The sequence below is a fragment of the Haliotis rubra genome, unplaced genomic scaffold (genome assembly GCF_003918875.1).
Source record: "Haliotis rubra isolate DU_JTF1 unplaced genomic scaffold, ASM391887v1 Scf43, whole genome shotgun sequence".
NCBI lineage: Eukaryota > Metazoa > Mollusca > Gastropoda > Lepetellida > Haliotidae > Haliotis > Haliotis rubra.
Window position 1 is genome coordinate 3,199,455 of NW_025767113.1, and position 20,042 is coordinate 3,219,496.

Sequence of the window (20,042 nt, forward strand, 5' to 3'; positions counted from 1 at the left end):
TGCTGGTGTGATGATGAATATGTTGCAGGTGTGATGATGAGCATGTTGCAGGTGTGGTGATGAATATGTTGCAGGTGTGATGATAAGTATGTTGCAGGTGTGATGATGAATATGTTGCAGGTGTGATGATGAATATGTTGCAGGTGTGATGATAAGCATGTTGCTGGTGTGATGATGAGTATGTTGCAGGTGTGATGATGAGTATGTTGCAGGTGTGGTGATAAGCATGTTGCAGGTGTGATGATAAGCATGTTGCAGGTGTGATGATGAGTATGCTGCAGGTGTGATAATGAGTATGTTGCAGGTGTGATAATGAGTATGCTGCAGGTGTGATGATGAATATGTTGCAGGTGTGGTGATAAGCATGTTGCAGGTGTGATGATAAGCATGTTGCAGGTGTGATGATAAGCATGTTGCAGGTGTGATGATGAGTATGTTGCAGGTGTGATGATGAGTATGTTGCTGGATGTGTTGCTGGTGTGATGATGAGCATGTTGCAGGTGTGATGATGAGTATGTTGCAGGTGTGATGATGAGTATGCTGCAGGTGTGATGATGAGTATGTTGCAGGTGTGATGATGAGTATGCTGCAGGTGTGATGATGAGCATGTTGCAGGTGTGATGATGAATATGTTGCAGGTGTGATGATGAGCATGTTGCTGGTGCGATGATGAGTATGTTGCAGGTGTAATTTTATGTGTTGTTACATTGCCTGTGTTTCAGATGTATTAAGCTACTACTGGAGGAGAAGACAGTTATCTTGGTGACAAATCAGCTGCAGTACTTGAGGAGGGCAGACAGAATCGTTGTATTGAGAGAGGTACGTCCTTCATGTTAAATTGTTGTTTGCAAGATTACATATTTTCTCCAGTAGACACAGGGTCAAAACCAACTGGAAGAGCCTTTGATATGTGAAAGGTCTTATAAACCAGAGACTGAAATGAACCATCCTCAATTTAATCTCTTTTAGAGGCTTGGTTTCTAATAAACGCAGGTATTATTATATCTGAAAATATACACATTATAGGTGTCATTTAGAGGTACTATACTATGTTGTCCTCCAATACAACTTTCTAGCAGCATAATGTCTCCTCCCATCATGAGATCAAGTTTATCTAGCCACTGCTGTATGTGTTGGTAAGCCACCAAACTGTGGTTCCAGGGAAGTGTATTTGACGTAGGAACCTATGATGAGCTAGAAGAGCGAGGGGTAGATCTTGCAACATACCTTACAACTGAGGATAAACATACCAAGGATGAAGTTGTCTCTGCAATGGATGTAGAGGAACAGAAAATGAAGGTAGGTTTACAATACAGAGATATACCTTGACCTGTCCAGGTGCTTGAATTCTGTCAGTTAATGTTTAAAAGAAATTCCCAAATAAAAACTAACATTTTCCTAATTGATTTTATTAAATGAATAATTTACGTAAGTCCTTTACAGGGAGTATCTTCCAGGGTAACTTGTAATAGGACCAATGAAGGAGAGGCTTTACGGCTTAGGATTTTACATTATTAACAATCTTAATAATATATTTCTATTTAATAAATCCCAATTTGAACAACTTTCAACATTCATTCCCAACATCCTTGCCAGGGGTGTTTAGTTTTGAATCCAAGATAAGTTCCTGCAATCTTTACAGTTTCAACATTTCGTTTTTCTCAAAATGAATTTCTTTGTAACTAAACTATCAAATGATTTGGAATAATAGGTCAACGTTAACGTTAACGTTTTGAAAATATTTAAAAAAAATTAAAATTGGAAAATCTGTCCTGGCCTAAGACCCTTCTTCATTTGTAACTTGTAATCAATAATTATCAATTCATATGATACAGGACGAAGAATTAGAAGTAAGTTTTCTTGCATTGTTTGGTAGTTGCATTACGTGTGTGTTACATTCATTGTTGACAAAACAGTAATTAATGATTACTATAGGTTTCAATATTATGGATGATGAAAGACGTGGCTCATCCTGCTACATGAGTACTGTAAATGATAAATACCAGTAGCATGCTGCTGCCATCACTGTATGACGTTAATGCTGTTTCACTCTGTAAGAAATGTGTTGAAATGAGTGATATTGAAATTTTTCATTTAAAGAAGATAACAATTCAATACTGTTTTGAGTGGCATTTTTAGAACTTGGGAAGTACAATATAGATATATTTTATGGATAACAACTTTTATATTTTATGAGTGTGACATTTCGATACAAGATTCTTGTACCATTGTCAAGCAGGAATGTTGTCACAATAGTACGAGAATCTTTATCGAAACGTCGCAATCACAAAATAAAAAAGTTGTTATCCATAAAGGTTTGTTTAGACTGCATTAAACCCATGTTAGACTATTTATATCAGTGGGTTGCTTGCTACAGCTTGTTCGAGTGCCTTGTTGGTGCCTTGTTGTCATTCAAATTGTATCCCTTAATACGTCTGCATGAAGATCTGACTTCCTTCACTGGAGTCTGCGTCAGGTGACCTTATGAATCACCCAATCACTGTAGAGGTTCTAAATTCTATATATGAGTGACCATTTGGATCTGATTGTCAGACTCAGCAGGTCAGTTCCTTGCTGTGTATATTGATGCTCAAGATGTCAATCACTGGATTGTCTGGTCCAGTATTACCAGACAGCTGGACTGACTGACTGACTGACTGACTGAGTTTGGTTTTACGCCGCTTTTAGCAATATTCCAGCAACATCACGGCGGGGGACACCAGAAATGGGCTTCATACATTGTACCCATGTGGGGATTCGAACCCAGGTGACGAGCCAACGCTTTAACCATTAGGCTACCCCACCGGCCCCCAGACAGCTGGAATATGTCTGAGTATATCGTTAAACAACAAAGTTCACTGAGGGTTCAGCTGGCATGACTTTCAGTAGAGGACTTGTCAGATGTTTGTGCAGAGAAGTATTATGTCACGCCTGTAATCACCATGCAGTGCTAGTCCAGCATAATCCCTCATTCACTTCCAATTTCCAATATGATAGTAAACCCAACACTCTACTTTATTATGTGGTTTCACTATTTTAGTCGGGATTCAGACATCATATTTATATACAATGTATATGTAAAGTCTCATTACTCCATGCCAATGGTTTGTTAATTCAGCAGTTGGTTAAAGCAGACAATTCCAGTGGGAATGGTATTGTCCAAAGTAGCAAGGTTTGACATTAAACATTATTGAGTTTCAACAAACTATTCATATTCAGAGTGCCAGTCAACAGAAACTATTTTCGTTCCAACCCTTAGAGGGAAAGTAAAGTGAGAAATAAGAATGTGGTTTCGTAGCAAATATCAATTTTTTCTAGGTGCAGATGTCAATTTCTGAGGGAAAAAACAACATCGATTATTTGTAAAAAGAAGTTTAGATATCCAAGTGATGTCAAACTGCTAAAATCACATGCATCTTAACTAGTGTTGGGAATTGGTTAAAATCTCATAATTGATGATTGGTTCATTACTACCGATCAATCATCGAACATAATTGTTTAGCGTCATTTATGAAATTTGTTAATGCACATAAAAATAAGGGAAAAAAACCATGTAGTTCTTTTGGGGTTTTTTGGGCCAAATTTCATATCTTTAAAGGATGACTAGTTTGTTAGGAACATAAATTTCTTGGAATCTTTAAGATAAATTCAATCATGACTTGAAATGAGCTTGTAGTGCTTCAAAAATATAACAGACAAAACCAACCATGTGAAAAATATTGTTAATGAAAACAAGTGTTCCAGAATTGTTTGTGTTCAATTATGAGAAATTATGATCGATTGCTTGGTCATTTAGTCACTACGACCAATCTTCGATTATTTCAATTAATCAGACCACCACTAATCTTAACCAGGCCCAAAAACAAACCTATTTCGGGGTGTGGCCAAAGGCTACAAGTGGTGCATTACAAATGTTACAATAGACTGATATGCAGTTTTAGTGCATGTCTATTGTATAATCTATCTTGTGATGTACAGAAACATCAGGAATGGTCAAGCATCAGTCAAGTTGTATGGCTATCTCTGGAAATCCTACAAAAATACATTGAAAACATGGTTGATTTTATTAAATTACCTTTATTTTGACACTGTGAATAATTAAGATAATATAAGTCTGAGAATGCAATTTAAAAATTAAATGCAGAAGCAGGCAGACTCAGATTTAATTTTCTTCAAGCTGTGGTGATAAAGTGTGCCCTGAAGTACTTTAAGCTATTAAGTTGCAATGGTCAGTTTTCTTGGCTTTTATGTCATCTGTAGACTGCTGACCTTTTCTCTTTACCCTCATGATATTTATCATTCATGATATTTATTATTCATCATGATCTGTGTATGTCATCATATCTGCTATTATATGTTCTTTACAGTATTATCAAACAATGGTTACAACATTCTAATTAGCTCAAACAAACTCACAGCTTTTTAAACTGAGTTTCATAGACCTGTATTTCTCTATGTCATAAAAGGAGTTGACATTTCTGTTATTCCTCTTGTCACGTTTTGCTGTATTTTCTTTATCTTATATACTGTTGTGGTTGCAAGCCACCTTGATTTCACTGGCAGTTGTATTGTCCGGGTTTTACTGTAACCTAAAGTAGTGATATAGTTATGTGGGGGATGAGACAAGGTTATTCTTGGGATGGTAAGACCAAGGCTGATGCCAGAGGCCTTCCTTCCAAGTTAGCCTCTTCAGAGGTAGATTTGGTAGCAAACTTTGAATCAGTAACAAATCGATTCGTGTTAGAAAGCAAGATGTGCCATGGAGCACTTGAATTATTATTTGTATCAAGGACAAATCTGTATCTTTAACTTGTAAAAAAGGAAATGACAAGGACCATATTGGTTTCTTGCTTAATTTGTAAGACTAGTTATGCGTTTGCTTTTCATTTGTTTGCCAGATAACAGCTTCGGGACAGCAGGAAGAAGAGGAAGTGACAGAAGGGGGTGCAGTAGGTGTTAAAGTTTATGCCCAGTATCTGGAGGCAGGCTATGGTGTGATCCTCGGACCAATTGCCCTTGTGCTGGGCATAGCAGCTGAGGTGAGTGATGGTGTCTTGTGCTGGTATTGTAGGTTGCCCACCAGCTGGGCATAGCTGCAGAGATGAGACATAGTGTCTTGAAGTGGTATTGTATGTTTACCCATTGCCCACCAGCAATCATCATCATCATTATCGTCATCCTGGGGCGGTGGGATAGTCTAGTGGTTAAAGCGTTCGCCGAAGACCTGGGTTTGATTCCCCACATGGGCACAGTGTGTGAAGCCCATTTGTTGTGTCCCCCACTGGAATATTGCAAAAAGCGGCGTAAAACCAAACTCAGTCAGTCAGTCAGTCATCATCATCCCATGAAAATGCGGGTTACAATTTATCTTAAGCAACCCATGCTTGTCGTAAGAGGTGACTAACAGGATCAGGTGGTCAGGCTTGCTGACATGGTTGACACATTTCATCGTATCATATTTGTGTAGATCGATGCTCATACTGTTGATCACTGGATTGTCTGGCCCAGACTCAATTATTTACATACCACCGCCATATAGCTGGAAATGGAATATTTAGTGTGGGGCAAAACTGAACTCAATCATCATCATCATCATCATCATCATCATCATCTTGAGGTGGTATCACCTTGGGTTACATTGTTGTAAGATTGTAATTGGTATATCTGCAATGGTGTTATTTAACATGGATGCTCCCCTTCCTTTTGGCCTTGTTTGGATGCCATTCTTGCCAGATCTTCAATTCAGACTTCACAATTTCTATGTTGCAGAGTGTAGTTTCTGCCTCAGGCTGGATGTTGGCTAAATGGTGAGGTTTATTCTAAATCTCTATGTAACACTTCCACTAATATCTGTTTGCATTATGACTGGATATACTTTGTTAATTGTACTAAACTGCTTTTGCAAGGTATTCATTTATGAGATTATATGATCATATGGTATTCACACTGGTAAGTAATTTCTACCTATCTCTAACATAGGGGAAAAGCACCCAAATCAGTAACCAGTAAATCTTGAAATCAATGTGAGTGCGAATTAAATGCGAAAAATGCAAGTGCTTGCATTAATTAACTTTGCAATAATTTTACGAAATGACTGTTAACATGATGACATGTATTTTAATGCAAAGTAAGATAAATTGTGAGTTGTTACATCATTTATAGTAACCTGTCATTGAGAGGACACCCATAATAAAGACATGATCATTGTTGCAGGTCTGATAGTCTAGATCCACAGTATCCTGTGAACACCACCGGGGCAATGGTCAATTTCACAGAGGTTTTACCCGAGTCCACTGTCAAGTCATGGAACACTATGGAACTATCACTGCAGTTCTTCATCATCTTCATATGCGCCTATGTCATCTTGATCAACGTCTTTTCCATCCTAGCTTTCCAGATATTTGCTCTGGCTTCACAGAGGCTCCATGACAGAATGTTTGCATTTGTGCTGGGAGCTAGGTCAAGATTCTTTGACATAAACCCTGTTGGTAAGCTGCTTTGTATGAAAAGGAGCTCTTTGTGAATTTTCATGTATTTTGTTTCAATGTGGAATACGTATGTGGGGACTAAGCTGATGTTTTTGATTGGTATTTGTTCAATAACAAAGGCTATTTGATCTATGCAGTAAACAAGCAGTTGTCCATATTTGTCATTGGCTTACCAACAAGTGTTGTATACATGTAGCCCAGTCACATAAACCACTGCAAATAACAGTTGCATTACTGAGCTGTGTCATGATCTGCAGTCACTGATTTGATTCCCAAATTAGTGTAGTGTATTATCTGTTCTGTTAGAACCATACAAGTACCTGCAACCTGTATCTGTCTGTTACTTACTCACTTTCACTCTCAACAGTTTTTTATTTAATTGATGCAGTGTACTGAATCCCATTTGTTCACTGAAATACCTGTGAGTTATATCACCTCAATTATAAAAATCCGTACCAGCAGGTATCATCCACTTTTGCTGCATACAGCTGCTTATTCCATTAGAGCCTCATTTTCGTCCATTTCAGGGAGGATTTTGAATCGATTCTCAAGGGATCTGGGAATTGTTGACACCATACTAAACAGATGTTTGTTTGCCACAAACCAGGTAACAAACAAATGTTGAATTATTTCAACAAAATTAAAGTTTTTTAAAGTCCTTGATAACAAATCATGTTCCATAGTTCGTCACTGCCATACAGAACAATATTCACTGACTGTACTGTCCATAGATGAGCATTGGCTTACCAACTTGGGGGGCTCAATCCTGATTACTTTGCAAGCAGCTGAGATAAATGGTGTAATTATGTCACTAGTGTACCAACTATTTGACTTGATCTAAGTCTTGTTGTCTTTGACATATTTTTCATCTTCTATGATGTGCTTCTCATGTTTCAGTACACCTTGAGTATAACTGCTGCTGTTCTGATAGTGTGCATAATAGCTCCCTGGCTATTCATTGCCTTGGTTCCCGCCTCAATTGTCGTCTTCTGTCTCCGATTCTATGCGATTCAGACAACTCGTGATATCAAACGTATTGAAGCAAATGGTGTGTATTATGTATAAAATAGTTAACACAGTGAAGTGATCTGTTGAAACAGTGTGCTTTGTTTGGTTGGCATTTGACCGTCACTGGTGCATGGGATTTTCTGTTTGAAGTGAAATGTGAATGTACAGGGCATGAATGTGAATGTACAGTAGGGGCCTAAATGTGAATGTATGGTGGGGCCTGAATGTGAATGTACAGTGGGGCCCAAATGTTAATGTATGGTGAGGTCTGAATGTGTATGTACAGAGGGGCCCGAATGTGAATATATATTGAGGTCTGAATGTGAATGTACAGTGGAATGTACAGGGGTGTGTGAATGTGAATGTACAGTGGGGCCTGAATGTGAATGTACAGTGGAATGTAAATGTACAGAAGAACCTGAATGTGAATGTACAGTGGAATGTGAATGTACAGAGGGGCCTGAATGTATAGAGGGGTGTGAATGTACAGTGGAATGTGAATGTACAGAGAGGCCTGAATGTGAATGTACAGAGGGGCCTGAATGTGAATGTACAGTGGAATGTGAATGTACAGTGGAATGTGAATGTACAGAGGGGCCTGAATGTGAATGTACAGTGGAATGTGAATGTACAGAGGGGCCTGAATGAACAGTAGGATGTGATTGTACAGAGGGGCCTGAATGTATAGAGGGGTGTGAATGTACAGAGGGGCGTGAATGTGAATGTACAGAGTGGCCTGAATGTGAATGTACAGAGTGGCCTGAATGTGAATGTATAGAGGGGCCTGAATATGAATGTACAGAGTGGGGTGAATGTGAATGTACAGAGGGGCCTGAATGTGAATGTACAGAGGGGGCCTGAATGTGAATGTACAGAGGGGCCTGAATGTGAATGTACAGAGGGGCCTGAATGTGAATGTACAGAGGGGCCTGAATGTGAATGTATGTACAGAGGGGCCTGAATGTGAATGTACAGGGGCCTGAATGTGAATGTACAGAGGGGCCTGAATGTGAATGTACAGAGGGGCCTGAATGTGAATGTACAGAGGGGCCTGAATGTGAATGTACAGAGGGGCCTGAATATGAATGTACAGAGGGCCTGAATGTGAATGTACAGAGGGGCCTGAATGTGAATGTACAGAGGGGCCTGAATGTGAATGTACAGAGGGGCCTGAATGTGAATGTACAGAGGGGCCTGAATGTGAATGTACAGAGGGGCCTGAATGTGAATGTACAGAGGGGGCCTGAATGTGAATGTACAGAGGGCCTGAAATGAATGAATGAATGTGAATGTACAGAGGGGGCCTGAATGTGAAGTGTACAGAGGGCCTGAATGTGAATGTACAGAGGGGCATGAATATGAATGTACAGAGGGGCCTGAATGTGAATGTACAGAGGGGCCTGAATGTGAATGTACAGAGTGGCCTGAATGTGAATGTAATGTACAGAGGGGCCTGAATGTGAATGTACAGAGGGGCCTGAAATGAATGTACAGAGGGGCCTGAATGTGAATGTACAGAGGGGCGTGAATGTGAATGTACAGGCGTGAATGTGAATGTACAGAGGGGCCTGAATGTGAATGTACAGAGGGGGCCTGAATGATGTACAGAGGGGCCTGAATGTGAATGTACAGAGGGGCCTGAATGTGAATGTACAGAGGGGCCTGAATGTGAATGTACAGAGTGGCCTGAATGTGAATGTACAGAGGGGCCTGAATGTGAATGTACAGAGGGGCCTGAATGTGAATGTACAGAGGGGCATGAAATGAATGTACAGAGGGGCCTGAATGAATGTACAGATGTACAGAGTGAATGTGTGAATGTGAATGTACAGGGCCTGAATGTGAATGTACAGAGGGGCCTGAATGTGAATGTACAAATATACAGAGGGCCTGAATGTGAATATACAGAGGGGGCCTGAATGTGAATGTACAGAGTGGCCTGAATGTGAATGTACAAGGGGCCTGAATATGGCCTGAATACAGAGGGGCCTGAATGTGAATGTACAGAGGGGCCTGAATGTGAATGTACAGAGTGGCCTGAATGTGAATGTACAGAGTGGCGTGAATGTGAATGTACAGAGGGGCCTGAATGTGAATGTACAGGGGGCCTGAATGTGAATGTACAGAGGGGCCTGAATGTGAATGTACAGAGGGGCCTGAATGTGAATGTACAGAGGGGCCTGAATGTGAATGAGTGGAATGTGAATGTACAGAGGGACCTGAATGTGAATGTACAGAGTACAGAGGCGTGAATGTGAATGTACAGAGTGGCGTGAATGTGAATGTACAGAGTGGCGTGAATGTGAATGTACAGAGGGGCCTGAATGTGAATGTACAGGGGCCTGAATGTGAATGTACAGAGGGGCCTGAATGTGAATGTACAGAGGGGCCTGAATGTGAATGTACAGTGGAATGTAAATGTACAGAAGAGTTGAATGTAAATGTACAGTGGGGTGTGAATGTACAGAGAGGCCCTAATATGTCCTACTGTGTAATAACAGAGCTTCTGTGTTTCATGTATTCATGGTAAACATTAATGGAAACGCAAATTGTTTTTCACGTATTCATTCCAAAACATTTTACATTCTTATTGTTTTAGATACTTGAATGTATTTTTGTTACAGCCTGTCCACTAGCTCATCATTTTCTCCTGGCATCTTTTTCAGCAGATTGTTACTTGATATCTAGAATGTTAATAGAAGCGAATAAAACAAAACTAGGTTTTACTAGTGACTAGTCAAAGGCCATGATTTTCTAATTTCCTATCGCTTCCACAATTCAGTCTGAGAGTATATCTTGTTTAATTTCAGTCAGGAGCCCAGTTTACTCCCATGTATCAGACACAATCCTGGGATTGCAGACAATCCGAGCCCTAAACAAACAGGATCAGTTTCAGCAGGGGTTTGACCAGCACATGAACATCCACTCAAGAGCGTGGTTCTCGTACCTCTCCTCTTTCCGCTGGTACAGCTTGAGATCAGTCTTCATCATGGTCGTGTTCTTCAACATTGTCATCTATGTGTGTCTTGTCTTGAGAAACAGTAAGTACATATGGCAAGTTATTATTCCAGTGCTGCTGTGCGGCTTGGATTCCTTCCAGCATTGCTAGACTCGATGATTTACAGTATTTATATGGTATTTGTGTACTCTATATTATGCAATGTTTCATGTGTATATATATGTATATTTTTCCTTATCCTGACTCATGCTTAATTGCTTGTCTTCTTCTTCTTGCGAACTGTAGTGGAACACTTGAATGCCCTTTTGAAGCTCCCTTCAAAAAAGTGGCGTAAAATCACTCACCCCAGTTGCCTCCTTTGAAACCATCTTTTGGTGCGAATCGATATTAGGACCACAGGATACGCAAGACCGATCCTTATGTCCAGTCAGAGCATTGAAAATATATCTACAGAGGTCTAAATTGAGGAGACGAAAATTCAAGCGCCTTTTCATCCCTCTATCTACGGAGACACCTACAGAAGTCTCACATACAACCATATCAATATGGATGAGAGTCATCATATTGAGAGCCTATAAAGCAGCAGCACTTGATCCTCCACGAGCCTCAAATCCTCATGAAGTCAGAGCACTGGCATCCACGCTAGCTCCGCACGGAAACTGCTCCATATCAACAATTATGGAGGGCTGCTTCCGGAGGTCGGAGACGGTGTTTGCCAACCATTACCTCAGAGACATGGCATACACCAGTTTGGGCCGCTTGTTGTAGCACAACAATTGACGGTACCTCAAAGGCGCTGAGATAAATCTCACCCTTGTCACGTGACTTGTAAAAGCCAACACTCAACAGAGTACGGTTTTAGAGTCCATGCGCACATCTAGGACAGGCTAGCATGAGTGCTAGACCCGGTACTTGTAAGGACTTATTTGTACACGAAGTAGGGTCATACTTCTCCACTTGATGCATGCATCAAAAGATGGAGTCATATAAAATCCACACAAAATGTCAGGAGAAGATTTCCAGGATAAATCTGCCAAGCTGTGGTCCCCCACATTCATCAGAGGAAGCTGGAAGAAAGGACAAATGCCATTAGAAGTTCCCAAGGGGGTATAAGGACGTAAATCAGCAGAGAATCCAGAGTGGCTTGACCCACCACCATTTCCGTCGGATTCTACAAGCAATTAAGCATGAGTCAGGATAAGGAAAAATATGTAATTTTCTGACTAAAATTGATATTTTATACTTATCCTGACTCATGAGGTTAGCCCTCCCAACCTCCCCTCATGGCACTCTGGATTTCCCTGCAAATCCAAGTGTCAGGGCTCGAAATAACGAAGAGAGTGAACAAGCATGGCCGATCATGTGACCTTTTCACGCCAGAAGATAGTTTCAAGGGAGGCAACTGGGGTGAGTGATTTTACGTCCACTGTTTTGAAGGGAGCTTCAAAAGGGGATTCAAGTGTTCCACTATAGTTCTCAAGAAGAAGAAGACAAGCAATTAAGCATGAGTCAGGATAAGTATAAAATATCAATTTTAGTCAGAAAATTACATTTGTCTCAGTTTCTTCCTGATGGATGGCTGATTTAATTTTATGAATACTTATATGATGGCCAAGATCATGAGAACATGAGTAGGTGCGATTCGCCACTCACATGATTTGGGCAACATTAATGTAAAGAGTACTGAATGAAATGTTGAATATAATTACTTTATTGGATTACAAATTTATGACTCGATACACAGTAAACACTATTATGGTCAGACAGCTTAAAACAGGACTAACTTATGTAAGGATTTGTTGACGTGCTATTTCTGGTTTGATGTGCTCATGGTAACTTCCTTGCTTTATTGTGTGCATCATGTACTGAAAGGTAGTCAAATATTGTAGTACCCTGTTTTGATAACATGAAGTTTCGATGAAGTTAAGTTCATTGATGTAGAAGAGCCTGGTCTTCTTGCCTGAACAGTTACCATGATGTCCATGACAAGCCGCATCATATTGGACGAAGGGACAAATTTAAAAGTAATGTACTTGTCAATAGTAAGTTGCATAGGGTGGCCTTCTCCCAGGATGAATATAAACAGAAACATAGGCACCCATCTGCACTATTTCCTGAAAAGCCATAGCCTTTTAAATATTCAGTCTAAGTAAACTTAGACTCAGTATTATTCGTTACACTGCTATACTGAGTCTAACAAAACCTTGTGGAAGGTCGCATCAGGTAACCTTTGAGCGACCTATGACCGTCCAATCAAACGCGAGACGGACGACCGGATTTAACCAATCAGACAACAGCTACTCTTTAGGGTTTGGCAGGACTTACAAAATGGATTTTCTCTTCCCCGTTTGCCAACACTGATCTCCCAACAAATGAAAATTGCATAAAACACAGATATTTGCCCTGCAGTATATGCGCTTTGGGGTTCCTGTTGACATGGTTATAATTAGCTAATATTTCAGCAAGCTGACATGCTTGAATACTGACAAAACGCTATTTTCAGCGACTGTTTACTCACTGCTGAGGCGTGCATCACTAGGAACCGATCGTACGGAAAATAGCATTCGGAATCATTCGGTACAAATGTTTGGGAGGTAAAAGTTCAAAAGGTACGTGCGAATGTCAACTTTCGCGATTTGGTAAGCTGTGTTCTGATTGGTCAATTGGAAAGGTTATCTGACGCGACCTTCCACAAGGTTTTGTTAGACTCAGTATGGCAGTGTAACGAATAATACTGAGTCTAAGTTTACTTAGACTGTTAAATATTCTGTTATGTCTAACAGTGCACCTGTGTTTCTGATACTTGCTCCGTCCACAACATAGGATGAAGACAAGGTTGACATATGGACACAGCTGCTTGATAATTTCTTTATAAAGTCTAGGCAGCCTCACTTACATACTGTTTTTCAGCTGTGTCCATTGGCTTGCTGTCACTGGCTTTGTTTTACTCATCATCTGTAATGGAACCATTTGAATTTCTGATGAGAATAACAGTTGAAGTGGAAAACTATGTAAGTTTTGGTGATATACCAGATATTCATGCCAATGATTATTTATTATTTCATGTCATTTGAAATTGCCTGCATAAATTTCTTTGTGAAATATATCTGTTTTTGGTTGAAAGTTGTATTATTTTGTATAAACACTTAAAAAACTGGAACAAACATGTCTTGCCGACTCATCCTTAATCTTTTATCACAAAGCATGATGTAATTGTTGTTTTTTCTGCATGTATCTATTCAAGGTTAAAATATGTCTGCAGCAACCTGTGCTTTGCATATAGTGGTTAATCTCTGTGTCTTTGTTGAGATCTACCTGTGAAGGTCCGGGTTAGAATATTGATTTTCAGTAACCCTTGCTTGTCGTAAGAAGCGACTAATGGGATCGGGTGGTCAGGCTCACTGATTTGGTTGACACATGTCATTGGTTCCCAATTGTGCAGATCAATGCTGATGCTGTTGATGACTGGATTGTCTGGTCCAGACTCAATTATTTACAGACCGCCGCCATATAGCTGGAATATTGCTGAGTGCGGCGTAAAACTAAACTCACTCACTCACTCACTTTGTTGAGATCATGTTTATGTGGACCTTTGGGTGGATCATTGCTCACAATATGAATCACTGGTTTGTCTGGTCTGTTTTTACAGGCTGTGATCATGTAGCTGGAACTTTACTTATTGTGGAGTTCAAATACAAACACATACAATATTATACCCATGCAGTGAGTTAAAAACATTGTGAATTTAGTTTTTGTTTGTTGCAACTCACTATGCAGAATATTCTCTTACCAGTGACAGGATGTACTGATCATTGTTTGAATCTGATTTTGATTTGCACTAATTATGAGTCCAGCTTACTTCCGGGACCAGATTTCCGGTGATAAGCATATATTTAAGAACCCGTTCTGGTTCCAAATTGAATGACCACCAAATATGACTTTATTAGACCAGACTAAGTGTACAACCATGCTTGGCTGTCACAGCTGTTGACAGACATAGTAGTTGACTAATTTGGGGATGGTTACATTGGAAATTTGTTATTCCTGCAAGGATTTATCGGTTCATTACTGTCAACTGACAACCATGAAACCATTCGTTTGTCACCCGAAGTACTAAGATCTCGCGGGGTGCTGTGACCTACTTATGGGCCCTATTGTGGATTTTATACCAAAGTGGACAACCCTTCTGTCTTCCATTACTTTCTTCTCACTTTAAGCCAATTTACTGACACAAACACTGCTTGCTCTTCTTTAAGATGACTTCGGTTGAGCGTATCCTGTCATACAGCAAGGTGGCTCAGGAAGGGCCCATGGAATCCGATCGCCCACCCCCAGACACATGGCCCATGCAGGGCACCATCTCATTCAGTAATACCAGTCTTCGATATGAGGATAGCCTGCCCTATTCTCTGAAACATATCAACTTTCATATCAAGAGCAAGGAGAAAGTAAGTTAGACGTCATTGATGACAGCATTCCTTGCAAGCAACCTGGATCTTGGAAGAACATTGCATGTTAAGTGTTTAAATATAGACACCAGATTCTTGATGCTTCCTACCACATGTATGCATATATTGTTGTGAGGGACCCACATGGCAATGCACAACACAGACAGTAGCACTTCTAAGTGTTACCATCTTGAAGAATGACAAGTTCCTGTAGTTTAAGCAGATATGCCAGCTGGTGAAAAGTCACTTAAGTATACTCTGTAAGTTTAGTAAGTCAAACTTGAGCCTTCTGGCTGTGATAAGCTCAAGTTTCCCATTCTATATTCACATACAAAATATACCAGTTAGCAGCCTGGACTGAATGTATTTCAGATTGGCATAGTGGGCCGTACAGGTGCAGGTAAAAGCTCCCTACTGGCAGCTCTCCTGCGATTGGCTGAGCCTGAAGGGAAGATGTGGATAGATGGCATGGATGTCACCATCATTGGCCTTACTGAACTCCGGGAGAAAATATCAGTCATTCCTCAGGTGTGTTTATTCAATGCCCATGATCAGTTCAAATGTTCAGTGTTCAATTTCCATATTGTCAGCGTAGTTTCATCTATTTAACTCTACCATTGTTGAAATACTGTTATAAGACACATGGTTCTCAGATGTGTAAAACAATTACAAATGTAATTTTAATTCATCATCAAGAGTATTCAAGGTGGGTTGATACACAAGATGGTGAACAGTGAAATAATGTTGTTGCAAACTGCCAAACAAAACAGAATCATTCCAAAATCAGCGTTATGAGTTTTCAAAACAGCTAAGATATGTGTTGAATAAATATTGGAAAATGTTTCCGGTCTGTTGCCAGGACCCTGTTCTGTTTACGGGCACCTTACGGCAGAACCTTGATCCCCTGGACATGTACACAGATGACAAGCTGTGGCAGGTGCTGGAACAGGTAACATTTGATGTCTGATAGGGGCCTCATTTCAGAGGCAAGCTGGGACATCTGATGGAATCACTGATCCAAGGTGATCTTAGGTTAAATAAGCTCCCCACTTACTAACTCGATTGCATATCATTGTACTCTGAGACGTTGCTTATAAAATCAGCCAGTGGTTGATCTGTTCCAGACTTGATTATGCACAGACTGGGATGATACAGCTGAAATAATGCTATTTAAAAACAACAACATATGAATTGCTAGTAATTAGGGCTGCACGGTAATTAGGGCTGCAATACGACATTGTAACAATTACGTATCGCGATATGTTTATGATGTACCGGTATACCGACAAAGATTTATTTGTTCATTGTTAATCCATTCAACACAGCAGGAAAGACTTCTGCCCGTACACCCCCTAAATGTTAATGGTGAGGAAAAAGATATATATGTATATTCAGGTAATATGGTTGGAGGTAGTGGGTTGGGATTGAACGGAAGTCTTTCCAAATGATTAGAAACGGGTCCACTTAAAAATTTTCAAAGAGCAAAGTATCGATGTTTTGAGGAAATCATTGAAATTGAAGAAACTAATGAATAAGATCTACAGTTTTCATAAAAGTTGTCAAACGTACGTCTAAGTTACTATTTCCATCTTTTCGTGCGATCATGTTATGCAAGTCAAGTGACATCTCGGCTTTCGTCGCCTCGATCTTCATGCTCCGACGCGATGTTTAATGTGAAACAAATTGCATAAAGAATATTTGTCACAGATCGCCACCTAGCACGATATGTCCAATACGTTCCATAATTTACGTAGTTATGGCGATTTCCTGCTTAACACCTTCAGAATAGCATCATTGTACCCAAAACATTTGTCTCAACGTTTAGGAGGACAGTATCCATTGCTGTAATATGATTGGCTGCCTTAGGTTACGTGCACGATTTTTGCCAATCACAAACTTTATAACAGACTGTGGCAGAAAAGCATCATTAGGAACCAATCTTTATCCAATAAAATAGCTTCTTACAACTGCGAAAATACTCCTGGTAAGGTTACTGTGATATTATTGATGATTAGAGCATTCGAACGATACCCGCCATCAAATGAATCTTTTCGAGTGTTATTCATATGGAGCTTCGAAAACGGAGGCATTTCCCAATATTGTGTTATGTTACCAGGCGAAAAGCCACAGCTATCGGGAAATAGGCGACCACACATGTTATTTAATTAATCTTAAGAAAATAATTTTCTGATTACGTAAAAATGAAAATATAAAAGAAACAGGTAAGAGGATATTATGACATCTTACAAATGGATTAAAATGGCGAGAGTTTTCGTCTCCTTCTTGGTTAAACTGGACATTATAAGTGTGTAAACTTGTATTTTTATTAGAAATAAAATTATTTAAGTTGAAGTTGTATTATTTGAATAATATACTCACGGACGAAAGAAACGTCACCTCGCTTTTTTAACATGCCATAAAACAACAAACGCAGATTTTGGAAATTTAACAATCATATTTGGAAAATTATGGATTTTTAACATTCTGAATGATGAAAGTGTGAACTACAGATATGAATAATCACTTAGTGTACGATAAGAGATAAAAAAATTTTTTGGGTGATGTTTCTTTCGCCCGTAAGTTTGTTAAAAATACCTTTGGTATATATATCAACAGTTCGATTAAACCCAAAAATGTAAATGGTGTATGACATGTAGTAGCAGTAATGTTTCACGAGCTGATATTTTCCTTGTCAAACGTAGGCTTCTAACTTATTATAAGGCTATGTTTCTCGTGTTTCAATTTTTTTTCATTATACTATTCCGTCTAAAGAAAGTTTACTTTACCTAATACAGAGAGACTTTTGCCCATCTTGAGTGTTTTGTTAAATCATTTCTTTATGAGAAAGTGTACCCTACTTCATTCATGAAATAGGTAATGTTTATAATACTTTTATTCACAGACATAGGTGCATAAATCATTGTTTTGATTAGAATGTGCACTTCAAGATCATGTCACATGATTTTGACTTCAATTAATATTTTCTTGAGTAATACAGATGTGCACAGTAGCTCAGACTCTTTGTATTATTTGAAATTCAACATCCTTTGCTGTTTAAAGAAGTTAAAGTATATAAAGAGTATGGGTGGATTTATGGAGGACTTGCTAGTTTCAGTTGAATTTGTCATATACATATATGAAATGAGAAATCATACATTTATCTGCGTTAACTTTCCTTTGGACAGCAGTTACAATTATAAGAAAGACTTGATGAAGTTGTTTATAGTAAAGTGTAGGGCTAGTAATTTTTTGTAAGGACTCGTGACATACAAAATCCACTAGCCCGAAGGACTAGTTAAAACACTTAACTGTTGTTTTAAAATAAAAATATAAACAGAAGAATTTCTGGTTTTTCCTTTTTCTTGCTTTGAAAGAAGCTATACAATGCAATGCACAGTGGTTACTCACATATACTGTGATTCAATTTGAAGGTTAAAGAATATTACAAAGTGGACAGATCTCAATAACTGTTCTTTCACAATATATTGCAATACGTATCGCAATACAGAAGAGTGTATCGCAATATATCGCAATACGTATCGCAATACAGAAGAATGTATTGCAATATATCGCAATACATATCGCAATACAGAAGAGTGTATCGCAATATATCGCAATATGAAATTTGGGGCAGTACACAGCCCTACTAGTAATAGATGATAATAATAAGTTCATTTATAATGTGTCAGTTTCCCTTCACCTTATGAGTGAATGCTCATGGCGTCAGTTTATTCCTTGAAAGAGCAGGAGCTATAAATTTAAATAGACTAGGGGCTAGTTGACTCATAACAGCTGCACAAACTACTTAAGGTTTACGACATAAATATTGACCATCGTCTTGTATGTGGATGCACAGGTTCAGCTGAAGACGAAGATTCAGGACAGTCCAGAAGGCCTGTGTATGGGTGTGGCAGAATCTGGACACAACTTCAGCGTGGGGCAGAGACAGCTGGTCTGTTTAGCCCGAGCTCTGCTTGCTGCCAACAAGATACTTGTACTGGATGAAGCAACTGCTCATGTCGACCATGAGTAAGTGATGCAGGGTTCTCACTAGCATAACTGAAGGTGCAGGGTTGTCACTACAATAACTGAAGGTGCAGGGTTCTCACTACAATAACTGAAGGTGCAGGGTTCTCACTAGAATTACTGAAGGTGCAGGGTTCTCACTACAATAACTGAAGGTGCAGGGTTCTCACTAGAATTACTGAAGGTGCAGGGTTCTCACTACAATAACTGAAGGTGCAGGGTTCTTACTAGAATTACTGAAGGTGCAGGGTTCTCACTAGAATTACAGAAGGTGCAGGGTTCTCACTAGAATTACTGAAGGTGCAGGGTTCTCACTAGAATTACAGAAGGTGCAGGGTTCTCACTAGAATTACTGAAGGTGCAGGGTTCAGGGTTCTCACTAGAATTACTGAAGGTGCAGGGTTCTTACTAGAATTACTGAAGGTGCAGGGTTCTCACTAGAATTACAGAAGGTGCAGGGTTCTCACTAGAATTACTGAAGGTGCAAGATTCTCACTAGAATTACTGAAGGTGCAAGATGCTTACTAGAGTTACTGAAGGTGCAGGGTTCTCACTAGAATTACTGAAGGTGCAGGGTTCTCACTACAATAACTGAAGGTGCAAGATTCTCACTAGAATTACTGAAGGTGCAGGATTCTCACTAGAATTACTGATGGAGAATTCTCACTAGAACAACAAAAGGTGCAGGGTTCTCAGTAGAATAAAACAGAAGGTGCAGGGTTATCACTAGAATTACTGATGGTGGAGAATTCTCACTAGATCAACAGAAGGTGCAGGGTTCTCAGTAGAATAGCCAAAGGTGCAGGATTCTCACTAGAATATAACAGCAGATGCAAGATTTTCACTAGAATAACTGATGTAGCATGATTCTCTGCAGCAATAAAGGAGTTACAGGAGTGTTACTAGAACAATAGTTGCTACAAGATTAGCACAAATACAATACATACATTATTCTCATGAAAATAGTAAATTTGGGGGTCCCTCTAGACAAATGTTGTACTAGCACAACAGATACAGAATTGTATAGAAGGTTCATGATTCTCCCTGTAACATGAGTAGTTGTGTGATTGAATGGTGAGGTGATAAAATGATCCAACAGATATTGATGAGGTC

The 20,042-nt window shown here is 39.4% G+C and overlaps 1 protein-coding gene across 3 annotated transcripts in view; it reads left to right on the forward strand.

Annotated features, from left to right (window-relative positions):
- The window catches only part of LOC124288967 (ATP-binding cassette sub-family C member 4-like), a 55,447-nt gene that overhangs the window by 29,885 nt on the left and 5,520 nt on the right, over window positions 1-20,042 (forward strand). For 2 of the 3 annotated variants that reach the window (XM_046725561.1, XM_046725562.1), the window contains exons 16-29: window positions 723-819; window positions 1,162-1,299; window positions 1,836-1,850; window positions 4,899-5,039; window positions 5,770-5,807; window positions 6,214-6,488; window positions 7,016-7,095; window positions 7,386-7,536; window positions 10,307-10,537; window positions 13,366-13,466; window positions 14,712-14,903; window positions 15,276-15,431; window positions 15,763-15,852; window positions 18,760-18,932. In XM_046725561.1, coding sequence (XP_046581517.1) covers window positions 723-819; window positions 1,162-1,299; window positions 1,836-1,850; window positions 4,899-5,039; window positions 5,770-5,807; window positions 6,214-6,488; window positions 7,016-7,095; window positions 7,386-7,536; window positions 10,307-10,537; window positions 13,366-13,466; window positions 14,712-14,903; window positions 15,276-15,431; window positions 15,763-15,852; window positions 18,760-18,932 — 1,878 coding nt within the window. The remainder of the gene's footprint in view (window positions 1-722; window positions 820-1,161; window positions 1,300-1,835; window positions 1,851-4,898; window positions 5,040-5,769; window positions 5,808-6,213; window positions 6,489-7,015; window positions 7,096-7,385; window positions 7,537-10,306; window positions 10,538-13,365; window positions 13,467-14,711; window positions 14,904-15,275; window positions 15,432-15,762; window positions 15,853-18,759; window positions 18,933-20,042) is intronic. The other variant, XM_046725563.1, reaches the window with a different exon arrangement.